Source organism: Oncorhynchus kisutch, linkage group LG3 (genome assembly GCF_002021735.2).
Source record: "Oncorhynchus kisutch isolate 150728-3 linkage group LG3, Okis_V2, whole genome shotgun sequence".
Classification (NCBI taxonomy): Eukaryota; Metazoa; Chordata; class Actinopteri; order Salmoniformes; family Salmonidae; genus Oncorhynchus; species Oncorhynchus kisutch.
Genome location: NC_034176.2, coordinates 32,981,606 through 33,009,120, shown reverse-complemented (window position 1 = coordinate 33,009,120; position 27,515 = coordinate 32,981,606). Strand labels below are relative to the sequence as shown.

Below are 27,515 nucleotides of genomic sequence, written 5' to 3'. Positions count from 1 at the left end.
GCTTTTTTAAGGTCACACCACAGCATCTCAATCGGATTCAAGTCCGGACTTTGACTAGGCCACTCCAAAACCTTCATTTACTTTTTTTTAAGCCATTCAGAGGTGGACTTGCTGGTGTGTTTTGGATCATTGTCCTGCTGCAGAACCCAAGTGCGGTTCAGCTTGAGGTCACAAACTGATGGCCGGACATTCTCCTTAAGGATTTTTTGTTAGAGAGCAGAATTCATGCTTCCATCAATCACAGCAAGTCGTCCAGGTCCTAAAGCAGCCCCAGACCATCACACTACCATCACCATATTTGACAGATGGTATGATGTTCTTTTTCTGAAATGCTGTGTTACTTTTACGCCAGATGTAACGAGACGCACACCTTCCAAAAAGTTCAACTTTTGTCTCGTCAGTCCACAGAATATTTTCCCAAAAGTCTTGGGGATCATCAAGATGTGAGACGAGCCATCAGTTGGTTCATGGTCAGCAGTGGTTTTCGCCTAGGAACTCTGCCATGGATGCCATTTTTGCCCAGTCTCTTTCTTATGGTTGAGTCATGAACACTGTTGTGGGTACTTTTGTGACCTCATGGATGAGTTGCGCTGCCCTCTTGGGGTAATTTTGGTAGGCCGGCCACTCCTGGGATGGTTCACCACTGTGGACAAAGGCTCTCACCGTGGTTTGCTGGAGTCCCAAAGCTTTAGAAATGGCTTTGTAACCATTTCCAGACTGATAGATGTCAATTACTTTGTTTCTCATCTGTTCCTGAATTTCTTGCTTTTTGAGATCTTTTGGCTTACTTCACTTTGTCAGACAGGTTCTATTTAAGTGATTTCTTGATTCAACAGGTCTGGCAGTAATCAGGCCTGGGTGTGGCTAGTGAAGTTGAACTCAGCAATCCAAAATTGTGATTAACCACAGTAAATTCATGATTTAACAAGGGGGTTCAATTACATTGTCACACAGGGCCATGAAGGTTCGGATAGCTTTTTTCCCTTAATAAATAAAATGATCACTTAAACTGCATTTTGTGTTTACTTGGGTTATCTTTGTGTAATATAAAAATGTGATCTGAAACATTTAAGTGTGACAAATGTGCAAAAGAATAAGAAATCAGGAAGAGAGCAAGTACTTTTCCACAGCACTGTACAAAGAGCACTGGTACCGAGTCAGGGTACGAGGTAATTTGTACATGTAGTTAGGGGTAAATGTGACCTGGCAATTGGGATAGATAATAAACAGAGTAGCAGCAGCGTATGTAGTTTGTGAAAGTCTATATGTGTGGCATCAATATGCATTTGTGTGTGTGTGTGTGTGTGTGTGTGTGTGTGTGTGTGTGTGTGTGTTGGAGTGTCAGTGTAGTATGTGTGGGTAGAGTCCAGTGAGTATTCATAGACCAGTGCAAAAAATAAAACTGGGTCAATGCAAATAGTCCAGGTTTTCACTTGATTAACTGTTCAGCAGTCTTATGGCTTGAGGGTAGAAGCTGTTCAGGAGCCTTTTGGTCCCAGACATGGCGCTCTGGTACTGTTACGGATACAAGTATCCTGTGTGTGTATCCTGTGTGTGTTTTCTTTTCTCTCCTTCTCCCCTCACAGGTGAACATCATCACTCCCCAATCAGTCAACAATCAATCATCAATCAGAAGACACACCTCCTCCTATTTCCTACCCTATCACAGTTCCTTCCCAATGATTTAAAAAAAAACTCATTTGTTTGCTCTAGAGCTCAATCTCTCTGTAAATGCCATGTCTGTAGGTCTCTGTGTTTCACTCTCGCTTTGTGTCTTTACCTCTCTTTTGTTTGAGCACCTCCATAGCACTTTGTCATCACCTGTGAGTATTGTTTTTGGTTATGGTGTTTGTTTGTTGCTGGTGGGAAAAGGGGGAAACCAAGACAAGTCGCCCATGGGCATACACTATCCGTAGGTGAACTTTGTTAAATACACTAGTTAGAACTGGGTGGACCACCCACTGTATTTTTGGTTAGTTAGCTGTTGTTAAAGTAGGCTAGTCTAGCTTAGGGGTGTTTTTGTATATTTATTGTTTCTTTCCTTGGGTCCAGCTCAGCCCCTTTTCCTGCCCCCCCATTACCGTGTGTTTATCAATAAACCTGGAGTTTGACGGTAGATTTCTGTTGTCGTGGTTATTTCGTTCACACTTTTACTTTGTCACAATAATAATTTGCATGAGTTATGTTACGGGTCTCATTACCATCCCCCCTAGACTGTCGGGCCAAAAGGGATTCGTAACGGGTACCCTTTGCCGTGCGGTAGCAGAGACAACAGTCTATGACTTGGGTGGCTGTTGAGGGCCTTCCTCTGACACCACCTGGTATTTATTTAACCTTTATTTAACTAGGCAAGTCAGTTAAGAACTAATTGTTATTTTACAATGACGGCCTACCCCGGCTAAACCCTCCCCTAACCTGGATGACGATGTGTCAATTGTGCGCCGCCTATGGGACTCGCGATCACGGCCAGTTGTGATACAGCCCGGGATCGAACCAGGGTCTGTAGTGACTCCTCTAGCACTGAGATGCACTGCCTTAGACCACTGCGCCACTCGGGAGCCTGGATGTAAAAGTAGAGGTCCTTGATGGCAGGGAGCCCAGCCCCAGTGATGTACTGGGTTGTACGCACTACCCTCTGTAGCACATCGCGGACGGATGCCAGGCAGTTGCCATATCAATCGACGATGCAGCCAGTTAAGATGCTCTCAATGGTGCAGCTGTAGAACATTTTGAGGAGCTGAGGGCCCATACCAAATATTTTCAGCCTATTGAGGGGGAAGAGGCATTGTGCCCTCTTCACAACTGTTTTGGTGTGTATGGACCATGATAGGTCCTTAGTATAGGTCGACCGATTATGATTTTTTTCAACGCCAATACTGATACCGATTTATTGGAGGACCAAAAAAGCTGATAGCGATTAATCGGCCGATTTTAAAATAAAAATGTATTTGTAATAATACGCAGTTGTACGTGAACAGGAAGTATAGGTGGGGACTAAGCACGCACCCCTGAGACGCCTCCGTATTGTGCTGTTGCCTACCCTCACCACCTGGGTGCGTCCCGTCAGAAAGTCCAGGATCCGGTTGCGGAGGGCAAGACATGATGGTGAACTGACGTGCATAACTTCCTACGGTCTTATTACGCGGACATCTGACCACGTGTTCCACATTTGACTTGCCTCCTCTCAGCCAGTGGGATGTAGGCTGTTTTACATCACTGACACTTACTACCTATGGGTCTCGCGTGCCATTGATATGAAAGAGTCAACTCAAATCTTAGCAATGATAGTCAGCCAAAGGATTTCCTTATTCTCTTACTGAGTCGTTTATTTAGCCTACACTGTGCGTGTGCTGAAGTAGAATCATTGCACGGGTAGAACCCACCAGAGAACAGTCAGAAGGCTCAGGGCTCTAAATAATAAATACTGGAACATGTCGTCGTCCCGAACAGAGTGAGCAGGGAATGTTTGTGTCAGGAACCAGGGTTAGGCCCTCACAAAGACATGGTGGAGGGAGCAGTAAGCTTGCTGGTGATTATGGAGCAGGCTAAGCTCATGCTGCCTGTGTTGTGTGTATTTAGACCAGCAGCTGGGAGGGAGGACAGGGAAAGGGTGACTGATTTCATCATGGTCCCTGATCTGTACTAAACAAAAATGCATAACTATGGATATGATTGTCATTCTCTTCATGGTGATGTATCCTAAATAGGTACATGTATATAAATATGCAATATCCTTCTTTGCATATTTGTGTATTATTCTACACACTGGCAAAAAAAATTTAATGACCTCTGCCCCCAAACAAGACCAGTTTTGGTTGGACCAGACCAAATCTGAACCAATCATAGATGTCTATGGTTCACAAGTTTGAGTACAGTGTAAAAACAATAGGGTAAATTCAGTGACATTTGTTTTAATCACTTAATAAATCATAAACAAAATTGATATCAGTAAAAAGTAATCAGTAATTAGGTTAACTTGTTACTTCTGTGAACTTTCATTTTCCTCCACGAGGGAGAGAAATGAGAATCTTAAAGCTATGTGGGTTTTTGTTAACCTTGGGCTAGGCTTGGCGCTAGCGACACACCTCGACAACATCCAGTGAAAATGTAGATCGCCAAATTCAAATTACAAAGATGGTAGTAGTAATAATAAACATTCATAAAAAAACAAGTTATTCATTGGTTAAAAGATAAACTTCTTGTTAATCCAGCCGCTTTGTCAGGTTTCAAAAAGGCTTTACTGGCGAAAGCATACCATGCGATTATCTGAGGACCGCACCCCGCTTACAAAAGCATACAAACATTTTCCAACCAAGCAGAGGCGTCACGAAAGTCAGAAATAGCGATAAAATAAATAGCTTACCTTTGAAGATCTTCCTCTGTTGGCAATCCAAAGTGTCCCAGCTACACAATAAATGGTTGTTTTGTTCGATAAAGTCCCTCCTTATAACCCAAAAACTCAGTTTTGTTGGTGCGTTTTGTTCAGTAATCCACTGGCTTAAAGGCGGTCAAAACATGCAGACGAATACATCCTAATAGTTCCGGTAAAGTTTGTCGAACCATGTCAAACGGTGTTTATAATTCAACCTCAGGTTGTCAATTATCTAAATAATTGATAATATTTCAACAGGACAATAGCGTATTCAATAGAAAGGAAAAAGAACGAAGAGCGCACACAGTCACGCGCGCAAACCAATACTGCATGATTCCATAGACCACTTACCAAAAGGCCTTATTCTTTGTTGTTTTTCAAAAAACAAGCCTGAAACCATGTGTAAAGACTTGACATCTAGTGGAAGCCATATGAACTGCAATCTGGGCTAAACCCCTATATAGTCAATAGGCTTTCAATGGAAAACCACTCACATAAAAACAATCCCATTTCCTGGATGGATTTTCCTTGGGTTGTCGCCTGCCTTGTCAGTTCTGTTATACTCACGGACATTATTTTAACAGTTTTAGAAACTTCAGAGTGTTTTCTATCCAAATCTACCAATTATATGCATATCCTAGCATCTGGGCCTGAGTAACAGGCAGTTTACTTTGGGCACGTTTGTTGTCAAAACGCTTGTCAAAATACTGCCCCCTAGCCCAAAGAAGTTTTAGGAATTCAAAAGAATTTCAAAGCACAGGGCAATGTTTATTAAACTTACTGAAAACAAAATATGAGTGTTGATATTAGTTGGCAGGCGTCTTCAACATTGTGTGTTGATGTATTTCTAATAGCTTTTAAGACTTTTCTGGTATCTGTTTGACCAGAAATCAAAGCCTTTGTTTATTTCAATTTTTTATGATGGAAAATGGTTGAAAAATGTATATATACCTTTTAATTTCTGAAAAATAGACACCAAATTTGACATGCACCTATGAACCTCAGATGTTGGTGCTCATGGATTATTTTACGTGGAAATTACCTTAGATAATGACCAACCACACGTGCTTTCTGTTACAGGACGAATACACCAAGCCATGGTCACATCGTTGAATGAAGACAATGAGAGCGTCACCGTGGAGTGGATAGAAAATGGAGACACAAAAGGGAAAGAGGTAAAGAAGCCTAGCTAGGGCCTCGCACTACAGCTGGCATCCACTCAGCTCTTAGGCATTGAGCTCTATGAATAATGCATCTGAAGACATTGTAGAGCTTTGGAGATCAGTCTTCCTGCATGTTCTACAGTTCCGCCAGAAATCCTTACAGCAGTCATATTTCCTGAGCTTTGCTGTTGAATACAGATGTTTCTTGTCTTACTGCTCTGCTCCTCTGAGCTACACAGATGTGCCTCCTTGCCCTCTATACACTGTAACATGGGCACATTCTTCACTTTCTAGCTCAGCTAACCAAACCATCAGTCCTCCTAACTTGCTATTATGAAAAATGGAATTAAACGATGCTTGTAATGCTTTCAGTTTGACTTTTTCTTTCAAAAGCAGCTTAAACAGAGAGTGTAAGAATGAACTTCATAGCTATTGGTTATTTCCGTGCATTACAGAGAAACAATGCATACTCTAGATTGTCCTTTCAGCCAAGCAGTGCCGTGGTATGATATGGAAAGTATATTGTGTTAATTCTCCTGCTGAATATTGACATTGAAGAATATGGCTCGAAGGATAATTAAAAAGGGTGAAACCAACTGGTGGTGGACTCCGCAGGAAGTTCCAGTGACATTGGTACAATTTTCTGTTAGAAGGTGTGGTAATGACCATTAGGAGACAGATGTACATTGACAGTCCACACTTTCATTGCCACACCACACAGACAGACACGCACACACACCAGAAGGGTAAAGAGAACAGACTAGTGGAAATGTTGAGAAACGACTGTATCAGTTATCTACAATTACAGTAACACACTCTTCTCTGTCCAGATTGACTTGGAGAGTATATTTGCACTAAACCCAGACGTGGCCCCAGAAGAGGAGACTGCCCCCAGCCCAGAGACCCCGCCTCCACCAACGCCGACCTCTGTGAAGGTCAACAAGATCCCCAAGGTGAGCTCAGTTTTGTTTTGTTTTTTTGTTTTCTGTTATGGACTGCTAGTATAACCACTGCAGGGTGAAGTCTGCTTGTGCAGTGAGTGTCCTCAGTGGCAGAAGAACCACTGAACTCAACAATGGACGCTCCAGTAATAAGAAGTCATCTGATTCTCAGTATTTGTCCATTTTTATAACCCTTATTTTGCAGTCATGCGAGTTAGTGTTCAACTCTTCAGGCTTGTGTTCTAGCAAGCTCGGTGAAATTCTCTCTCGTAAGCCATGACTACTGTTTAATCCTCATGTACTTCAATTATTTTTGTCTACGTGTTTATCTTACCTCCATCTTTTTTCTTTTGCAGAACCGACGAACAATAGCACCCACTAAGAATGACACTCCGTCCAGGGATAACAGAGGTGTTCTGAGTGACCCTTGACAGTTTTTCTTTTATTTGTCTTGGGTGCCATGTTTGATGTGTATAATATAACTCTAACCTCTGACCTCTGTTGTTGTGCTGGGTTCCACAGTGGTGTCGACCAGGGCCAGACCAGCTCAGCCCCAGCAACTAGAGCCTGCCCCCCCTGTCCAGCAGCCAGCCCAGCCCACCCAGGCCCAGACAGCCCAACAGTTAGCCAACGGTAGGAACTACCTACATCCATTTATGGAGGATTTACATTTTGAGTTATTTAGTCTTTGCAAAAACGTAATGTTCTTTCGTTTTCACCCTCGCAAACAAGCACTGGATCTTTTTTTGTTATTTCATGTGTCGTGTGTGTATGTTATAGAATTTTACTAAAAGTTTTACCAAAAGTTTTGTCGATCATATGTGTATCACAGAAGCGTCAATGCATCATCTGGCAAGAAAGGAGTTTGGACAGCTTTGTATGTATCAACTCTCCCAACCCCAATGGTTTATGTTGTCGTGGAACCCTTCCGCTTGCCTCTGAAGAACCTGTAGTTTGTGATTATTACTCACCTTAAAGGCTTCCGCTATATTCAAAGCAGTAATAGGAAAGTATAAATGTAATTCAGCCAGCAGACAGGCTTTCTGGATTTACAGCAGAAAACACTGATTATAGCACTGCTATGGTCCCCTTTTAAATTCCACTGAGTCTCTCTCTCACACACACACCACACACACACACATATGGGCTCATGGTAATGGCTGGAGTGGAATGGTATCACATACATGGTTTGTTGCCATTCCATTTGCTTTGTTCCAGCCATTATTATGAGTCGTCCTCCCCTCAGCAGCCTCCACTGATACATACAGTGCCTTCAGAAAGGATTTATTTCACATTTTGTTGTTACAGCCTGAAGTAAAAATGTAATTCAATCTTTTTTTTCTCACCCATCTAGACACACAGTACTCTATAATGGCAAGGAGAAAACATCATGTTTTTAGAAATGTTTGCAAATGTATTGAAAATTAAATACAGATATCTAATTTATTCACACCCCTGAGGCAATACATGTTAGAATCACTATAACTAGGCCACTCAGGAACATTCTATGTCGTTTTGGTAAGCAACTCCAGTGTATATTTGGCCTAGTGTTTTAGGTTACTGTCCTGCTGAAGGCTGGATTTGTCTCCAGTGTCTGTTGGCAGGCAGTCTGAAGACCAGGTTTTTATCTAGGCTTTTGCCTGTGCTTAGCTCTATTCCCTTTTTATCCTAAAAAACCCTAGTCTTTGCCTATGATAAGCATACCCAATAACGAGAGTGGTAATCAGTGATGTGTTGGGTTTGCACCAAACATAATGCGTTGTATTCAGGATATAAAGCTACATTCTTTGACACATATTTTTTTGGTGTGCATTTTTTGAATATTTTTTGAATTCTTCCTTTTCACTTGATTTTAGTATTGTAGAGTAACTACAATGTTGTTGATCCATCCTCAGGAGAAAACTATCACAGCCTTTTAAATTGTAGTTGTCTTAAAGTCACCATTGGCCTCATCTACCAATAGGTGCCCCTTTGCGAGGCATCGGAAACCTCCCTGGCCTTTGGTTGAATCTGTGTTTGAAATTCACTGCTCGACTGAGGGACCTTAAAATGATCTGTATGTGTGGGGTACAACGATGCGGTAGTCTTTCAAAAATCATGTCGAACTATTGTTGCACACAGAGTGAGTCCATGCAACTTATGTGACTTGTTAAGCACATTTTTACTCCTGAACTTATTTAGGCTTGCCATAACAAAGGGGTTGAATACTTAATGACTTAAGACATTTTGACTTTTAATTAATTAATTAATTTTTTACATTTTATTTTCTAAATATTTTTTAAATATATAAACACGGCCATTATGGGGTTTTGTGTGTAGGCCATTGACACATTTAAATTAAACAATTTAAAATTAATTATTTAACACAACAAAATGTGGGAAAAGTGAAGGGGTGTGTACTCTCTGAAGGCATTGTACGTACAGTACCAGTCAAAGGTTTGGACACCTACTCATTCAAAGTTTTTCTTTATTATTGTATATTATTATATACATTGTAGAATAAAAGTGAAGACATCAAACTATGAAATAACACATATGGAATCATGTAGTATCCAAAAGAGTGTTAAACAAATCTAAATATATTTTATATTTGATATTCTTCAAAGTAGCCACGCTTTGCCTTGACAGCTTTGCACACTCTTGGCATTCTAGTTTTGATGTCTTCACTATTATTCTACAATGTAGAAAATAGTAAAAAATAAAGACAAACCCTTGAATGAGTAGGTGTGTCCAAACGTTTGACTGGTACTGTACATACAGTGCATTGGGAAAGTATTCTGACCCCTTGTCCTTTTCCACATTTTGTTACGTTACAGCCGTATTCTAAAATGGATTAAATACATATTTTTCCTCATCAATCTACACACAATACCCCATAATGACAAATCAAAAACAGTTTGTTACATTTAAAAAAAAATGTATTACAAATAATTCAGAGCCTTTGCTATGAGACTCAAAATTGAGCTCAGGTACATCCTGTTCCATTGATCATCCTTGAGATGTTTCTACAACTTTCTACAATTTGGATTACACCTATGGTAAATTCAATTGAATGGACATGATTTGGAAAGGCACACACCTGTTGACAGTGCATGTCAGAGCAAAAACCAAGCCATGAGGTCGAAGGAATTGTCCGTAGAGGCCCGAGACAGGATTGTGCCGAGGCACAGATCTGGGGAAGGGTATGATAAAATGTAAGATGCCCATTTAAAGGTCTCTAAGAACACAGTGGCCTCCCATCATTCTTAAATGGAAGAAATTTAGAACCACCAAAACTCTTCTTAGAGCTGGCCGCCCTGCCAAACTGAGCAATCAGGGGAGAAGGGACTTGGTCAGGGACGTGACCAAGAACCTGATGGTAACTCTGAAGGAGCTCCAGAGTTCCTCTGTGGAGATGGGAGAACCTTACAGAAGGACAACCATCTATGCAGCGCTCCACCAAAAAGGCCTTTAGGGTAGTGTGGCCAGATGGAAGCTGCTCCTCAGTAAAAGGCACATGAGTTTGCCGTTTTGAGTTTGCCAAAAGGCATTTAAAGACTGTTTATGAGAAACAAGATTCTCTGGTCTGATGGAACCACGATTGAAGTCTTTAGCTTGAATGCCAAGCGTCACGTCTGGAGGAAACCTGGCACCAACCCTACGGTGAAGCATGGTGGTGGCAGCAATATGCTGTGGGGTTGTTTTTCAGCGGCAGCGACTGGGAGACTCGTCAGGATCAAGGGAAAGATGAACAGAGATCCTTGATGAAGACCTGCTTCAGAGCGCTCAGGACCTCCAACTGGGGCAAAGGTTCACATTCTAACAGGACATTGACCCCCAGCACACAGCCAAGACAACGAAGGAGTGGCTTCGGGACAAGTCTCTGAATGTCCTTGAGTGGCCCGGACTTGAACCCGATCCACCAGACCCTCTTGAGAGACCTGACAATAGCTGTGTACCAACGCTCCCCATCCAACCTGACAGCGCTTGAGAAGATCTGCAGAGAAGAATGGGAGAAACTCTACAAATACAGGTGTGCCAATCTTATAGCGTCATACCCAAGAAGACTCGAGGCTGTAATCACTGCCAAAGGTGCTTCTACAAAGTACTTTATAAAGCGTTTGGATACTTGTGTAAATGTGATATTTCAGCTTTTTATTTTTAATACATTTGCAAAAAATCTACTGTTTTTACTTTGTCAGGTCGCAATTGTAAATGAGAACTTGTTCTCAACTTGCCTACCTGGTTAAATAAAGGTGAAATAAAACTATTATGTGATATCGATACAATCCTTTCTTGGAGCTCTACGGACAATTCCTTTGACCTCATGGCTTGGTTTCTGCTCTAACATGCACTGTCAATGGGTGGGACCTTTTTATATAGACAGGTGTGTGCCTTTCTAAATCATGTCCAATCAATTGAAGTTACCACAGGTGGACTCCAATCAAGTTGTAGAAACATCTCAATGATGATCAATGGAAACAGGATGCACCTGAGCTCAATTTCAAGTCTCATAGCAAAGAGTCTGAATACTTTTGCAAATTGTTCTAAAACCCTCTTTTTGCTTCGTCATTATGGGCTTTTGTGTGTAGATTGAGGGAGAAAAAACGATTTAATCCATTTTAGAATAAGGCTGTAACAAAATGTGGGAAAAGTCTAGGGGTCTGAATACCTTCCGAATACACTGCACACAAACACACACAGTAGCCTTTGACACTGCAGTTTTCCCTCAGTAGGTCCTAGCAGAAACAATTGTATTTTTAATTTCCTTCCACTCCCCCTTTTGTGTGGTTATCTGCCACCACCAGTGGAATCAGAGACAAAGACAATCTCGTAGCGCTCTCTCAATCCTGTTCCCGCCGGCCTGCCTAGCCTGTCTCTGACCTGGCCCTGCTCCCCCAGATTACTGCAGATTATTAATCTTTGCTCTCTGCTTTGAATGACAAGCCTGCAGGCGTTCGGATGGGCTGTATGCTGGAGGAATGGTTGCAGTGGTGCTCAGCCGGATATCTTTGGGTCTGGTGGAATCAGAAGGGATTACTGACCCTCATTTTATACTGTCCTCTTTTCTTAATCCGATGTGGGTGTTAAAGTGATGAATTGGGTTTCTATGTTCTAATAATCATATTGGGTGTTTCTGTGCGTTTCAGTGTCAAACTAATGTGGGGGGGGGATTTATTGAACTTTTGAGGAACCTAGAATGAAAGTCCCCTATGTACTCATGTCTCAGCTTTCCCCAGTCAAGAAGCAGCGATTTGACTGTTGTTGTATCAGTGGTTTGTCAGTCAAGAAGAGCCCTGTACTAGTGTAATAGTATAGTAATGTGAATTGTTAGCAGGGAGCTGCAGGATCTGTCATAAAGCCCTTTAGAGATGCAGACTTTGAGAGCTGGAGGCCATGTGTGTAGAGCTGCTGTCCCCCTGGGTGCTAGCTAGGCCCAGTCCCCCAGCCAGACACCACTGTCTGAACAGCCCTAGAGTTAAGGGAAACGCCAGAAGATGGCGAGAGGAAGAGATCCCTTTCAGATAGGCTGAGGGTGTGTATGTTCTGTGAAAGGCAGCATTTGTGACGGCCTTTCCTGTTCCTTCTGCCTGTGTTTTTTGTTCCTCTGTGGCAGCGAGGAGGAAGTCCAACTGTGTGAAGGAAGTGGAGAAACTGCAGGAGAAGAGGGAGAGACGACGGATACAACAACAGGAGCTGAGAGAGAAGAAAGCACAGGTACAGGGGAATCCTCCTCCTATCCTCTGACCCCCCTCCCTCCATATCTTCTCGAATACCTTTTTTTATTTTATAAAATGAGAGAATTGGCTCACTTATTTAACCTCTCTATAGCCACGTTAGTCGTTGAAAACATTGTCTTTCGTGGTTACTTGAAAAATGAATGAACGCATACATTGAACAGTATCTTAACTCTTTCCGTCTCAGGAGGTGGACACCACCGTCCCGAACTATGAGATCCTGTATATGATCAGAGACTTCCGTGCCAGTCTGGACTACCGGCCGCTGTCCACCGCAGACCTGGTGGGTACAGACGACACTCTGCTCTCTCTGTCCAAATAGAGGATAACCCACAACGGCCTGATCAATTTGTTTTTATTTTGTCAGATTGAAGAGCACAGAATATGTGTTTGTGTGAGGAAACGTCCACTCAACAAGAAAGGTAAGGAGGACTACCTTCATCAAACAGAGCCTTCAATCATAGATGAGGAACGGATCATGAGTTTCCCTACAATGAGCCTTTGGACGGTCCGAATCTGTCATATTCAGGTATTTCCTTATGGCCCGCGCTCAGGGAAACTATCTTCTTTGTATCCTTTCGTTAACATGGCCGTGTGTGTTCCAGAGCTGACCATACGGGACCTGGATGTGATCACCATCCCCAGTAAGGATGTGGTGATGGTCCATGAGCCCAAGCAGAAGGTGGACCTGACACGCTACCTGGAGAACCAGACCTTCCGCTTCGACTACGCTTTCGATGACAGCACCACCAATGAAATGGTTTACAGGTCAGACAGAGAGTGTGTGTGTAGAAACTATTTTGATGGCGTGTGTTTCTTAGGGTGTTTTAGATGGAATGTGTTCAAGTGTGTGTTTTGCTAGACAGTGTGTTTACACACATACACTGATGCTTGGATGTGTGTGTGTGTGTTTCCCTTACAGGTTTACTGCCAGGCCCCTGGTGGAGACTATCTTTGAGAGGGGCATGGCCACGTGCTTCGCCTATGGACAGACTGGTAGTGGCAAAACACATGTGAGCCAGACACACACACCACACACACCAGCCTCCTCATCTCGGCTGCTGATTCGTGCCAGTTATTTCAGCACTCAATTAACAATAACATACATCAGCGACATCCAAGTTCAGTGTGTACAAGCGTTGTTGCATTTCCATTTCTTAAAGGCCTAGACATTTTTTAAATTCATCTTCCAACCCACAAGCAGAACTGTGAATATTGAGGTCTTTGTTTTTCAGACTATGGGTGGAGATTTTTCTGGAAAGAACCAGGATTGTTCTAAAGGAATTTACGCATTAGCAGGCAAGTGATTCTTAGTGGACTATTATGAGGTTTGGTGGTGTACTGCTCAGATCCTATTAAAATGGTAAAACTCTTTATATTTCCCCATTCAGCTCGGGATGTGTTTGTCATGTTGAAGAAACCCTGCTACAGGAAGTTAGAACTTCAGGTGTACGCAACTTTCTTTGAAATCTACAGTGGAAAGGCAAGTGATTTAATGACTTGTTTATTGAGCATCAACTTGTGGTTGTAGGTGTTTAACCCGGACTGTAATGGGAAGGTATGTGTATTGATCCAGTGGGTGGTTATGTCGACAGAGTGACAAACTAGTTTTGTGTTAAGTTGACCGTGTGTGGTTGTGTTGTGGACTCATAGGCGTTTGACCTGACTGTGGCTGTATTGTGGTTGTGTAGTTATTTGATCTGATGGTTGTATTAAACGTGTGTAGTTTCAGGTGTTGGAGGATGGTTGTCATTTGTTCACCTGTGTGTGGTTGTGGTCTGTTGACCTGAAAATGTGTGCTTGTGTTGTGTAGGTCTTTGACCTGTTGAACCATAAAGCCAAGCTGAGTGTATTAGAAGATGATAAGTCTGTGGTTATGGTGTGGTCCGGTCCTATAGGTGTTTGACCTGCTGAACGGTAAGGCTAAGCTCCGGGTGTTGGAGGATGGGAAGCAGCAGGTGCAGGTGGTGGGGCTGCATGAGAGAGATGTCAAATGCACAGAGGACGTCCTCAAACTCATAGAAGTGGGCAACAGCTGCAGGTATTTGTGCAACATCCCAGAGTTTCCCTAAGTGATGACATAAACATTGATCTTTAAAATGTTATTGTGCATTACATTTAAACTCTGTCTCTGTCCCTCTTTCTCTGTACTTCTCCATTTCTGTCTCTCTCAGAACATCAGGTCAGACTTCGGCCAACGCCCACTCGTCCCGTAGCCATGCAGTGTTCCAGATCATTCTAAGGAGGAAGGGGAAAATGCACGGCAAGTTCTCCCTGATCGACCTGGCGGGGAATGAGAGGGGTGCCGACACGTCCAGCGCTGACCGCCAGACACGCCTGGAGGGAGCCGAGATCAACAAGAGCCTGCTGGCACTAAAGGTCAGAAGGGAGAGGTCAGCGGGAGCTGCAGAGGAATCTGACAGAGAGCCCAAATTGACCAGTTTATTAGGTACACCCATCTAGTTATGGCTTTTGGACCCCTCTTTGCCTCCAGAACAACTTGAATTCTTCAGGGCATGGAAATGTTGCTCAATTCGTATCAAGGGACCTAACGTGTGCCAGGAAAACATTCCCCATACCTTTACATGACTCAACATGAACCGGATTTGTCGGACCAGGCAATGTTTTTCGACTCCTCAATTGTCCAGTGTTTGTGATCTTGTTTTTAGCTGATAGGAGTGGAACCCGGTTTTGTCGTCTGCTGCAATCGGAAGGATTGACGAGTTGTGTGTTCAGAGATACCGTTCTGCACACCACTGTTGTAATGCGCTGTTATTTGCCTGTTTTTGGCCCGCCTGTTAGATTGCACGATTCTTTCCATTCTCCTTCAACCTCTTATCAACAAGCTATTTTCTCCCACAGGACTGCAGATTACTGGATGGTTTTTGTTTGCTGCACCATTCTCGGTAAACCCTAGACGTGTGTGTGTGTGTGTGTGAAAAGCCCAGGAGGCCGGCTGTTTTTGAGTTACTGGAACTGGCGTGCCTGGCACTGACGTTTGTACCACGCTCAAAGTCGTTTAGGTCACTGGTTTTGCCCATTTCGAATGTTCAATCGAACAGTAACTGAATGCCTCGATGTCTGTCTGCCAGCTTTATATAGCAAGCCATGGTCACTTGACTCACTGTCTGTAGGCGTGAACCATTTTCGTGAATGGGTACCTAATAAACTGTCCACTGAGTGTATGTCGCGCAGCTGACTGTGGAGTGTGGTGATGAATGGGTTCAGTCTATCGCCCTGATGAGCCCTTCCCTGCTAGTTGGCAACAACAGCAGCATAACGCTGGTTAAAACTTGTAAAAGGAATTGGGGTTTATTTCTATGTGCGAGGGAGAAATAACTTGTTAGTATTAGTCACCATTTAGATTTGGTCACCATCTCCATTTTGCTCCATCCCACTTGATTGTAGTTTGAGTAGGATAGCAGCCAATACACGAGAAATAACTTGTAAAATTGGTAGTACCATTGGTAGTACCATCAGCGATTACAGCTCCGTCGTGTGCTGTCTGACATGTTTTTTTGATTCAGCTGAGCAGAACTAGCAGTCCTAGTTGGAATTAACTTAATGTTATAGAAACGGTCAACTGCATTTTTCCTGTCCCCCTCTCTCAGTATGTGTATATCTGTCAGTCAGCCAGCCAGTCAGGCCTTGCAGTAGACCGACTGTAGCTCATCATGTCTCTCTTTAACCCTACCAGGAGTGCATCAGGGCGCTGGGGCGGAACAAACCTCACACTCCGTTCAGGGCCAGCAAGCTCACCCAGGTCCTCCGAGACTCCTTCATAGGGGAGAACTCCCGCACATGCATGGTGAGTTCATCATTAGTTATTGGATTTGGTCATTGGTGATTTCACTCTCCTCACTGGCATTGGGCTCAGTCATCTCTGATTTTATGAATAATTTCTATTAAAATACATTTTTAAGATTCCTGGGCCTATGACTACACTGACCATGTAGAGGTCAGTATACAGAGTGTATATTCTCCTCACTTTGAAAGTAAACACACTTTCTGCAAAAGACAGGCTTCCTTACTAGATCTTTGTACTTCACTTACCACCACTGAGTTTCTCCTTACCTCTTGTCCCATCCAGATAGCAACTATCTCTCCTGGTATGACGTCCTGTGAGAACACCCTCAACACGCTACGCTACGCTAACAGGTGGGCACACATGTTACAGCTGGCCATGGGAATCTGTCTCGTACACCTGTGCTTTCCAGCTGCGATCCGCAGAGAACTCTAGTCTGGGGGAAAAAGGAATATAGGAACCTCTTCTTTGACCACTCTCCCTTTAGGTTTCTATGGAAACTGATCACCCCCACAAGGTGTAGTAATGACCTTGAGGTCTTCACTGTGTTCTTATACGCAGCGTTGTTGTGCTTAGCTATGGGCAGATAATACTTCTGAGCCTCAATAGACAGAATTGGGTATATCTGCCTGCAGCAGTTTGATCAGATGTAGGCTACATATGTGAAAGACTGAAGGAGTGCCACTGTGGCTGTGGTGATGGTGAATGGAAAATAACTCTTGTCTGTAGCTCTGTGTCCTGACCCTCGTCTCTTCTCTCGTCTTTCCTGCTCTTCCTCCCCTCTTCCTGCTCTGGGCCTGGTGCTGTGCAGAGTAAAGGAGTTTGGGATCAGTCCCTCAGACATCCCCTTCTCCCAGGGCGGTGGAAGTCGCTCGGAGCTCTCGGAGCTCTCGCCCACCTATGAGTATGATGACTTTGCTACCTCTCCCAGCAGGTCAAGCACTTTCCCATTGCGTGCGCGCACACACACACTGCACACGTAACTTTTCTGTTGCCCACACATACACTTATCTACATGCATTTCCTGTATGCATATATTAGTTGTAAAATACACATTAAACACTTCTTCTTTGTTCCATCGTTCTCACCAGTCTCTGTGGAGGACTTGTTCACACGTCTTCTTTTCCCTCCCCTTTTATTTCATCTCCATGACACGTTCTTTCATCCTTGGCATGCGCTTCTCCTTTCATCTCTTGCTGTGCTGAGGTTGTGCTAACTGTGAATGCTGCTGTTCTTCTCATACTCTCTCATGGACGATAACACACAACGTGTGTGTGTCTGTGTGCATTTGATCAAATCATTTCTTGGTGTTTTCACTTGGTTGAATATAATCTGTTATGATACATGACACCATAAACAGTCAGCCCTATTAGTTAACCCTCTAAGGTCAATGTCCATGCCCCCCCGCGGAAATGTAATTAGCTTAATCCAAATATCCCCATTTAAAAATCTGTCTGTTTTAAACTAGATATATGTTTTTTTGGTAGTGGGTGCGTCTCAATCCACCACATCCACCTATGTAAGACTTCCACATCTGTGGTAGAAGGTGACGGAGCTAGAAAGGTGTTTGTCAGACCCGGCGACATCCCGAAAATCGGTCTTCTCACAAAATTGTCCGTAGCGTCTGAACGGTTTGGCCTACAAACTATTACGTTTTTCTCTTCAATCCCCACAAGCATCTTGGGACTCGTCTGAAGTTGTTTTGCTCTAGGATGCCCACAGGCCTCACAAGACTCGTCTGAAGTTGTTTTTGCTCTAGGATGCCCACAGGCCTCACAAGACTTGTCTGAAGTTGTTTTGCTCTAGGATGCCCACAGGCCTCACAAGACTCGTCTGAAGTTGCTTTGCTCTAGGATGCCCACAGGCCTCACAAGACTCGTCTGAAGTTGTTTTGCTCTAGGATGCCCACAGGCCTCACAAGACTCGTCTGAAGTTGTTTTGCTCTAGGATGCCCACAGGCCTCACAAGACTCGTCTGAAGGTCCACCGGTATCAGTTGAAAAAATATATGGAAGTACTGTATATATGGAGACTGTTTAGTGACAAGAATAAGGGGTTATAGACATAAAAAATGACATGTTTCCAGATCTTATGTATCTCAGATCAAAACAAACTTCCTTTAGTTTTTAGTTTTTTTGGGGGGGGGGGGGCACACTATCTGTTCCATGTAGGGAATCTGTTATTCAATGCGTTTGTATGGGCGAATAGCAGTAAGGCCAAATACAACTTTTCATCAAATAATTGTTTTATATATGTATTTATTTTTTAATATTTCATGGTCTTAAAATTCAAAATCAAATAGCAAAATGATCCTTGATATTTGGTATTTATTAGGATCCCCATTAGCTGCTGCAAAAGCATCGGCTACTCTTCCTGGGGTCCACATGAAACATGACAGTACAGAAATAGGTGCATTTAAAATGTCACACACAGCCTACATATCAGTACATACACACAATATCTAGGTCTAATACATAGTACAGTGCAAATTACAATACAAGATATATTAAAGGTTCTGTCTCTTCATAGTCCCCTTTGTGCAGTAAGGTGTTATTTTATTTATTTTTTAAATGGTTTTATTGCTAGCTTGAGTTACCTGCTGTGGCAGAGTTTCATGTAGTCATGGCTCTAATTGAATAGTGTGTGTTACCCAGCCTCTGTTCTGGACCTTGGGACTGTGAAGAGACCTCTGGTTGCATGTCTTGTGTTGTACCGATGAGTGTCTGAACTATGTGCCAACTGCTTGAACAGACGATTCGGTACCTTCAACAGATCAATACGTTGCACAAAGACCAATAGTGATGCAGTCAATCTCTCCTCTTTGAGCCAGGAGAGACTGAAATGCATATTACTGACACTTTCCCTCAACGTACATCTAAGTGCGATACATGCTGCTTTGTTCTGGACCAACTGCAATTCACCTTTGTCCATCTTTGCCGCACATGTCCACACAGCTGGGCAGTACTCTGGGTGTGACAAAACTATGGCCTGTAGGACCTGTCTGGTCAATTGAGATGTCAAGAAGGCAGAGGAATGCCCCATCATGGACAGACCTCTACCCATTTTAGCAACCATTGAGTCTGTTTTGACCATGACAGCTTTCTATCTAGGGTTACACCCAGTTTAGTCTCCTTAACTTGCTCAATAGCCACATTTTTCAATATTAGATCTAAATGAGGTTTAGCGTTGAGCAAGTGATTTGTCCCAAAAAGGTTTTGGGGTTTTGAGATATTTAGCACAAGCCTATTACTAGTTACCCATTCTAAAACTGACTGGAGCTCTATGTTAAGTGTCTGTTATTTATTTTACTGTTGCAGCCGACGTGTATACGGTTGAGTTGTCAGCATATATACAGTTGAAGTCTGAAGTTTTCATATGCTTAGGTTAGAGTCAAAAAAACTTGTTTTTCAACCACTCCACAAATTTCTTGTTCAACTATAGTGTTGGCAAGTCTGTTAGGACATCCACTTTGTGCATGACACAAGTCATTTTTCCAACAATTGTTTACAGGCAGATTATTTCACTTATAATTCACTGTATCACAATTCAAGTGGGTCAGAAGTTTACATACACTAAGTTGACTGATTGGAAAATTGGAAAATTCCAGAAAATGATGTCATGGCTTTAGAAGGGGGGGGGGTGCCAACCCAGACGGGAAGACCACGTCAGTGACTCAACCCACTCAAGTGACGCACCCCTCCTAGGGACGGCATGGAAGAGCACCAGTAAGCCAGTGACTCAGCCCCTGTAATAGGGTTAGAGGCAGAGAATCCCAGTGGAGAGAGGGGAACAGGCCAGGCAGAGACAGCAAGGTTGGTTCGTTGCTCCAGTGCCTTTCCGTTCACCTTCACACTCCTGAGCCAGACCTCACTCAATCATAGGACCTACTGAAGAGATGAGTCTTCAATAAAGACTTAAAGGTTGAGAACGAGTCTGGGTCTCTCACATGGGTAGGCAGACCATTCTATAAAAATGGAGCTCTATAGGAGAAAGCCCTGCCTCCAGCTGTTTGCGTGGAAATTCTAGGGAGAATTAGGAGGCCTGCGTCTTGTGACCGTAGCGTACGTGTAGGTATGTACGGCAGGACCAAATCAGAAAGATAGGTAGGAGCAAGTCCATGTAATGCTTTGTAGGTTAGCAGTAAAACTTGAAATCAGCCCTTGCCTTAACAGGAAGCCAGTCAACTGAATTTGCATGAGAGAAGCTCCCATTTAACAAAAAAAAACAATTTTATATTAGATGGGTAACACTCTCAATCCATAATAAGTATGACTTACTTAAAACAATTCCATATAGCTTAGTAGTAAAAATATGATTTTTTTTTTTTCTTCCTGAAATGTCTTAACTCTCAGATATTGGGCAGACACTTCAGAACAAACTTCCTTTAGACTTTTTGGGGAGACTATCTGTTCAATGTAGTGAATCTGTTATTAAATGTGATTGTATGGGCTAATAGCAGGCCAAAAATATTTTATATATATTTTTGATACTTCAAGGGGTCTTAAAATTCAAAATCCAAAAGCAATGTGATCCTTGGTGTGACCTTAAAACAATTCCATATAGCTTAGTAGTACCCTCCCCCGGCTTACAGGGCTTAGACTCTTATGGGTTAACACCTAATATTTGACTGATCAGTTTATACTGTGTTAGAGGATAATGCCGTGGCAAAGTACATACATGCCACAGATGCAATGAGACCAGCCGGTTTGCTCCACCTCCCACTGCTACAGTAGTAATCCCAGTCCCCACCCAGTCAGTCAGTGGGTCAGACACAGGTCAATAAGGTCATTTTCACTGTACTGGACCTTATCAGCTCAGTCACACCTCATTAAATACAAGCCCAGATTCTAGCAGTGTAAACAGGCCTGGCCTTATGGACTGTCCACAGCACTCATTGTGCTCTACATGCAAGTAGCCTGAGTACCAGTATATTTGTGCTATCATGCCAACTCCTTGTCACTCATTCTCGTGCAAAACATGGCTAACATGCAAGAGCCCCGTTGAAACAGGTTCTATAACATTATCAGTTAGAGATACTTTAGTGGGGAACAACTGAACAAGCTCTCCGAATTTGACCAACCTTAGCTATTCTTCTCATATTGCTTAATTCGGTTTCATCAAGGGAAAAAATAAAAGGGACAGTTTCACTGTGAACTAAAATGGAGTGTCTTTCTGCTGGCTAGAGTTAAAGGCAACCAATAAGACACAGATGGAACCCCGTTGGCTGTGCATGGTGTCATGATGGTGTCTTGGCATCTATTCAATGGGCCAAAACATTCCGTCAGAAATGTATTGCATAGAACTTGCATGACTTAATATACTTAGAAATGACTGTGACTACCTGCATCATTCTGAATGTTGGGCCCTTAGTGAAGATGCCCATGTTGAGTGTAGTGTACTTAACTGGGCTGAGCAGCAGTTTGTTAGCTGACCGAAGGTGTTGATTGACCCACAGAGTGAAGGAGCTGACGGTGGACACTAATCAGGTGATAGAGGGGGTCCGGCCCAACATCCATGTGGTGGACCAGCTGGATGATGACTGGGACCACCTGGGCAGCTCCCCCCAGAGAGACGACCTCAAACTGCTCTGTGAGCAGAACGTAAGCTACACTCTTAATGCACTCCTATGCTCACACATGGCATTTATCCTCAATGGTTTTCTTACTGTGTGCATGCATTTGCATCCATTTCCCCAATAGAGGTGTTGTGTCTGGTGATGCTGGTTGTTTGTCTTGACTGTTTTCTCTCCCCAGCTGGAGGAGGTGTCCCCCCAGCTCTTAACCTTCCATGAGGCTGTCTCTCAGATGGTGGAGATGGAGGAACAGGTGCTGGAGGACCACAGAGCTGTCTTCCAGGTCAGGCTACATTAACAACTGGCTCCTCTTAGATCCTTTCACATATAGTTAGTTAGGAGGCTCGAACTCTGAGATGAATGAATCTGCAAGCTTGAGGTCCTGTGAAGTGTGGCGCCACTATCCATGAAATGCTCTAAATCAGGTTCTTCAAACTAATGTGATGCTGACTCTATAGGAGCAAAATAATTGATTGGGGAATATGTTTCAGTGGGAAGATGAGATGAGTAAGTGAGATGCTAATGTGTGTGTTGCAGGAGTCTATCCGGTGGCTGGAGGATGAGAAGGTTCTGCTGGAGATGACTGAGGAGGTGGACTATGATGTGGACTCTTACGCCACTCAGCTGGAGCAGATCCTGGATCAGAAGATTGACATCCTCACGGAGCTCAGAGGTAGGCATGGACAAAAATGTTATTAGTGACATGGTACCGTTTGTCTGATGGAAGAAAATCTCTTAGGGATGAGCGAGAATTTGAACTTCTGGCCTATGCAAGACAGCATTTGTATTTACCTCCTGAGGTTCTTTTTCAATCTTTTGTTGGTTTGTCTCTATGCAGATCACCATTGACATTCATTCGTAGGTTCACTTTTATTAATGTGAATCATGTTATTTTTTGATAAACAATATCTAATCCACTGTCTGTGCTCCTCTTTCCTCAGATAAAGTCAAGTCGTTCCGCTCGTCACTCCAGGAAGAAGAACAAGCCAGTAAGCAGATCAATCCTAAGAGGCCGCGTGCCCTGCTGTAGACCAGGCCAGGGAGGGGTGTGTGGAGGGGCAGTAGCACATACAGGAACATATACACTAGATGCACTATATACAAAAGTATGGACACCCCTTCAAATTAGTGGATTTGTGGACTTACTGAAGAGCTCAATGACTTTCAATGTGGCACCGTCATAGGATGCCACCTTTTCCAACAAGTCAGTTTGTTAAATTTCTACCCTGCTAGAGCTGCCCCGGTCAACTGTAAGTGCTGTTCTTGTGAAGCATTTAAGAGCAACAACGGCTCAGCCGCCAAGTGGTAGGCCACAAGCTCACAGAACAGACCCGCTGAGTGCTGAAGCGCGTAAAAAATAATCTGTCCTCTGTTGCAACACTCGCTACCGAGTTCCAAACGACCTCTGGAAGCAACGTCAGTAATAGAACTGTTCGTCGGGAGCTTCATGAAATGGGTTTCCATGGCCGAGCAGCCGCACACACACAAGCCTAAGATCACCATGGGCAATGCCAAGCGTCGGCTGGAGTGGTGTAAGGCTCGCTGGCATTGGACTCTGGAGTATTGGAAACGTGTTCTCTGGAGTGATGAATCACTCTTCACCATCTGGCAGTCTGACGAATGTATATGGGTTTGGCAGATGCCAGGTGAAATGCTACCTGCCCCAATGCATAGTGCCAACAGTAAAGTTTGGTGGAGGAGGAATAATGGTTTGGGGCTGTGTTTAGTGGTTCCGGCTCCTTAGTTCCAGTGAATTTTAACGCTACAGCAAACAATTATATTTTATACGATTCTGTGCTTCCAACTTTGTGGCAACAGTTTGGGGAAGGCCCTTTCCTGTTTCAGCATGACAATGCCTCTGTGCACAAAGTGAGGTCCATACAGAAATAGTTTGTCAGATTGGTGTGGAAGAGCTTGACTGGCCTGCACAGAGCCCTGACCTCAACCCCATCTAACACCTCTGGGATGAATTGGAATGCTGACTGCGAGCCAGGCTTAATTGCCTAACATCAGTGCCCGACCTCACTAATACCCTTGTGACTGAATGGAGGCATGTCCCCGCAGCAATGTTCCAATGTCTAGTGTAAAGCCTTCCCAGAAGAGTGGAGGCTGTTATAGCAGCAAAGGGGGACCAACTCCATGTTAATGCCCATGATTTTAGAATGAGTTGTTAGACGATCAGGTGTCCACATACTTTTTGCATTGTAGTGTACTTAACACAGCTGCCTCACCCTGTCACAACCGCCTGTGAAAAGACAAAGGAAAGGACTCATTTGTTTACCAATCAGGGTCACGGATGTCACCAGAAATAACTGGAGGGGAATGCAACCTTGGATCCCTTTTTTTCTGATTTAAAATGTTATGTTTTTTCCTGTTCTATTTTATTTATTTACTTCTCTTTTTTCCCGTATTTCTTTAAATTAAATGGCTGTTGACTTTGCTTCATCATAGACCTCTCCATGTTGGTTCTGCTTTAGGGTTCTACGATACCAGTGTTGTGGATTCTGGTAGGTCTGACTGACATGCAGCCATGTGCCACTCTATGTTGGCCTCCGTCATACATGTGGCTGGGTCACTCCTCAGTTAACACTCTACAGCATATAGATGTTACTCTGTAGGACCAGTCTTTCTCTTGCTCCTCTGAGTTTGAGAGGTGTCAAATCAAGCTGTGCTTCTCGTGTTGTCTTTCCTCCCTCTTGTATCCATGTTTTTTCCTCAAAGAACAGTGTATAGTTTGATTCAGTTGTGTTCATGTTTTGTGGCGACCCCAGTTAATTTGTTACCCCTTTTACTTTTATACTGTGAAGTCATTTTTCACTCACTTTGTAAAAAAAAAAAATGGAACAAAAACCACTAACAAATGTATAGTAAAAACCACTGACTTAATGCTGCATATGTTACTCAGTGTTTGCACCAGATGTAACATTGGCTCAATAAATAACCACCTGTTTTGATTTGAACTTTGACCTGCACCAATGAATTGACGTGTGGTGACATTTAATTATTTATATGGCATTAACCTCTAGTCTTCCCTTGAGCTCTGAAAGAAATGCATGTGGTCAAAATACGACAAAGGATGTAGGTTGGGTATGTTTGTTTTTCAGTCTTCATACGTAGGTAGTAAAGGCTCTGACAGTGGTTGATAATGATAGGCTTTACATTTGTCTGCTTAGTAAGCAGTGTGATGTTCTGTGTTTGTAGGGCCCAGAGAGACAGCAAAAGTTGCCAGGAAGGGAGACTGTGGTGACTCTGGCCCTGTCACTCAGCAGTAGTAGTCAGTGACACCAGCAGCGCCATCTAGAGGCAGACTTCAGCTTCATCGTGAGGACAGTCCGCACAGGGAGACACCAGGGGGATCCTACAGCGTAGCAATGGCCCAGTTTGAATATTGTCGTAGTTGTAGCTACATTTTTAAGATATATATACAGTAAGTCAGAATGTATTGTTTTGTGGTGGTAAAGAAGTCATGAATTGCTTAACTTCTTGAAATACACCAACACTTTCAAAAACTCTTATCAAGGCTCTTCAACAACCCTGAAAGTCAGGGTCAACCTGTCCATTACAACCAAGCACGTGTCAGGTTCAACTGATACTTAGGGATGACCAACTACATTGTAGTGCATCTATTTTAAGTATGAACGTTAGCTGTACACTTGCCTGACGACTCCAACAGAATTATTACGCTGCTCTGTTCACTACATACTTCAGTCAGACTGCCATCGTTGAAGTCAAAATGAGTGGTGTTATTCAAAAAGTAATCAGCGATTGCATCAGCTCTAACCAATCAGAGTATCAAATCCAAAGACTAATTTTCTAAACGCTGTTTTACCCATGTGTGTTGTGGCCCAACCCACCGCTTTCTGGATCCAATCAGAACGGTTGTGTTTTGCGAAATTGTCGTGGAGGTACTCAGACCCAGACTCGTTACGGAGAAGAAGGTTAACGACCACGGGTGTGACGTAGCGTTTGGCCGGAGCAAGGAGTTTGGGTAGCTATACACGTAACCCCTTAATAAATATGTACATTTCACTGATCACGAGCTCATTTTCATTGAAAAGGCATAACGAAGGTAGTCCAGAGGGGTAAGCCAGTATGGTGTTTTGCTGCATTGATCTAGCCAATGAGTGTTGTCGTCATCCATCAGTCACATGACTTGGATGTGTCTCAACAGTCCATAACAGCTTCAAATTGCCATTCCTTAAAGAGCACTGGAGGTTTAAAAATTGGATAGGTTTACACAATATTGCTTTCCTGCACCAAGTCCTCAGCAGTAAAGTCTGCTTAGGATAAGTGGATCCCAGGAGAGTTGAATGTGTGAAGTCTGTGGACAGAAGATATTATGAAGGTTATGACAGGAAGAATCACTAGTTAACGTAACATTAAAACAAATTATAACGCATACATAAGTAGAATAGTCCAGCTCCATTTACACCATGGAGTCGTCTGTCTATGCTCCTGGCTCGCTTCTCACTGAACAATATCTCCTGCAGAACACTCCATCTTCTTGGTTCTGCTGAAGTCTGCTAGGATTTCCTGTTCCAGAAACATGAACAAATGTAATGACTCACTTTGATAAGTTATAATTACCTAACCACATCCAGAATGTGAAAATATACAGACTGCAGAAACATCAGTGAATATTGTCATGAGGTGTGTGCTTACCACATTGTGTACTGAACAGTGAATCCTGTAGTTCTCCAACAGCTGCTCCACTGCAGTGGACCTGGAAAGAACCATCAGCTTCAGTGTTAATGTTATATATTGCTTGTCACATTACCATTTGATGCTGCCAGGATATGACCAACTATGATTTGAATACCCTTTGTTTTGGTAGTCACTTCTTGAGCTCAGCAGCCAGTCTAACGTCCAACTCGCAGGCCACGAACTTCAGACAAGGGGAAGATGAAAGTAGGGCTGACCCCAATTATTCAACTGGTCGATTGTTTAGTTGATAGGCTGTTGGTTGACCGAGATTGTTTTTAGTCGAGCAGTAGCAAATATATACATATTTTATGTATATAGACATATATAGACACCGGTCTTATTCGCGCCCATCTCTGAACTAATTCATTGCAGAGGCCGCGGGGATGGCCCAGTCCAAAAAGAAGGGGAGTGTTGCTGGACAATGCACGTCTCCAGAATACGTTCTGTCCCGCCAGCTTGTGCACATTCATTGTTTCATAACTTGATCGTGTGAATTGTTTGCGTTTGATTGTTAGTGTCTATCAATTCCCCATTACATACTTTATCACCAGTAGGACTTTTACTGTTCATTCCTATAATTTCTCATCTACAATGTCTGTTTGGTTATGGTAATGTCTGTCAATGCATTCAATATATTATTGTTCCACGGTTCTCATTGTCGGAATGGACACATTGGTTGCACAGCACACAACCTATGCTACACTTGTGAGAAACACGTTTTGGTTTATTTCATTCCATTTATGAGTTTTGTCAGTTTAGTCATTGTCTTTTGTTTGGAGAGCTCCTGTCATAGTTGAGTAAGGACGTGCACCTGATTACGCATAGTAGTAGGCTATAGGCTACCTGGCCTGCTCGCAAATGTAGGCATATTAATGTGCCCATTTGGGGATCTGATAGTATTTCTGATTGGCTTAACTCAAACACTCACAAACGCTGTGGAGCTTCTCAGCGTAATGTTTTCTTCACCTCAAACAGCAAGCAAACGAGTATGTTTTGACATCCATTGAGAATGATTAATTCCTCAGTGTATTTGAAAAATCTTTACAGCACTCTCCTTTTCGATAACTCAACAGGAAAGGGAAGAATGTCATGCTTTGATCCAGTTGAAACATCTTAAAATAGGCCTACCTGATTACTTCTTATCCCTTTTGCAAATAGCCTACAGCTGTGACTGGTGCAGGAAACTGAGGGCCCAGAATATTTTATAGAATGTTGTAAGGATCTTCAGGCCATACCCAAGTT

The 27,515-nt window shown here is 43.1% G+C and overlaps 1 protein-coding gene across 4 annotated transcripts in view; it reads left to right on the top strand.

The window, feature by feature from the left end:
* LOC109881091 (kinesin-like protein KIF2A) overlaps positions 1–24,545 on the top strand; it is a 30,380-nt gene extending 5,835 nt beyond the window's left edge. The window contains exons 2-22 of one of the 4 annotated variants that reach the window (XM_031804488.1): positions 5,453–5,547; positions 6,366–6,488; positions 6,833–6,887; positions 6,999–7,109; positions 7,309–7,353; positions 12,073–12,173; positions 12,381–12,476; positions 12,561–12,615; positions 12,799–12,961; positions 13,116–13,206; positions 13,429–13,492; positions 13,585–13,676; positions 14,092–14,234; positions 14,368–14,572; positions 15,891–16,001; positions 16,284–16,351; positions 16,810–16,932; positions 21,453–21,597; positions 21,751–21,852; positions 22,107–22,242; positions 22,511–22,763. In XM_031804488.1, coding sequence (XP_031660348.1) covers positions 5,453–5,547; positions 6,366–6,488; positions 6,833–6,887; positions 6,999–7,109; positions 7,309–7,353; positions 12,073–12,173; positions 12,381–12,476; positions 12,561–12,615; positions 12,799–12,961; positions 13,116–13,206; positions 13,429–13,492; positions 13,585–13,676; positions 14,092–14,234; positions 14,368–14,572; positions 15,891–16,001; positions 16,284–16,351; positions 16,810–16,932; positions 21,453–21,597; positions 21,751–21,852; positions 22,107–22,242; positions 22,511–22,599 — 2,213 coding nt within the window. In that variant the 3' untranslated portion in view covers positions 22,600–22,763. Of the gene's footprint in view, positions 1–5,452; positions 5,548–6,365; positions 6,489–6,832; positions 6,888–6,998; positions 7,110–7,308; positions 7,354–12,072; positions 12,174–12,380; positions 12,477–12,560; positions 12,616–12,798; positions 12,962–13,115; positions 13,207–13,428; positions 13,493–13,584; positions 13,677–14,091; positions 14,235–14,367; positions 14,573–15,890; positions 16,002–16,283; positions 16,352–16,809; positions 16,933–21,452; positions 21,598–21,750; positions 21,853–22,106; positions 22,243–22,510 lie in introns of all 4 variants that reach the window. The other 3 variants (XM_020473257.2, XM_031804497.1, XM_020473266.2) reach the window with 3 other exon arrangements.
* The last annotated feature ends 2,970 nt before the right edge of the window (positions 24,546–27,515 follow it).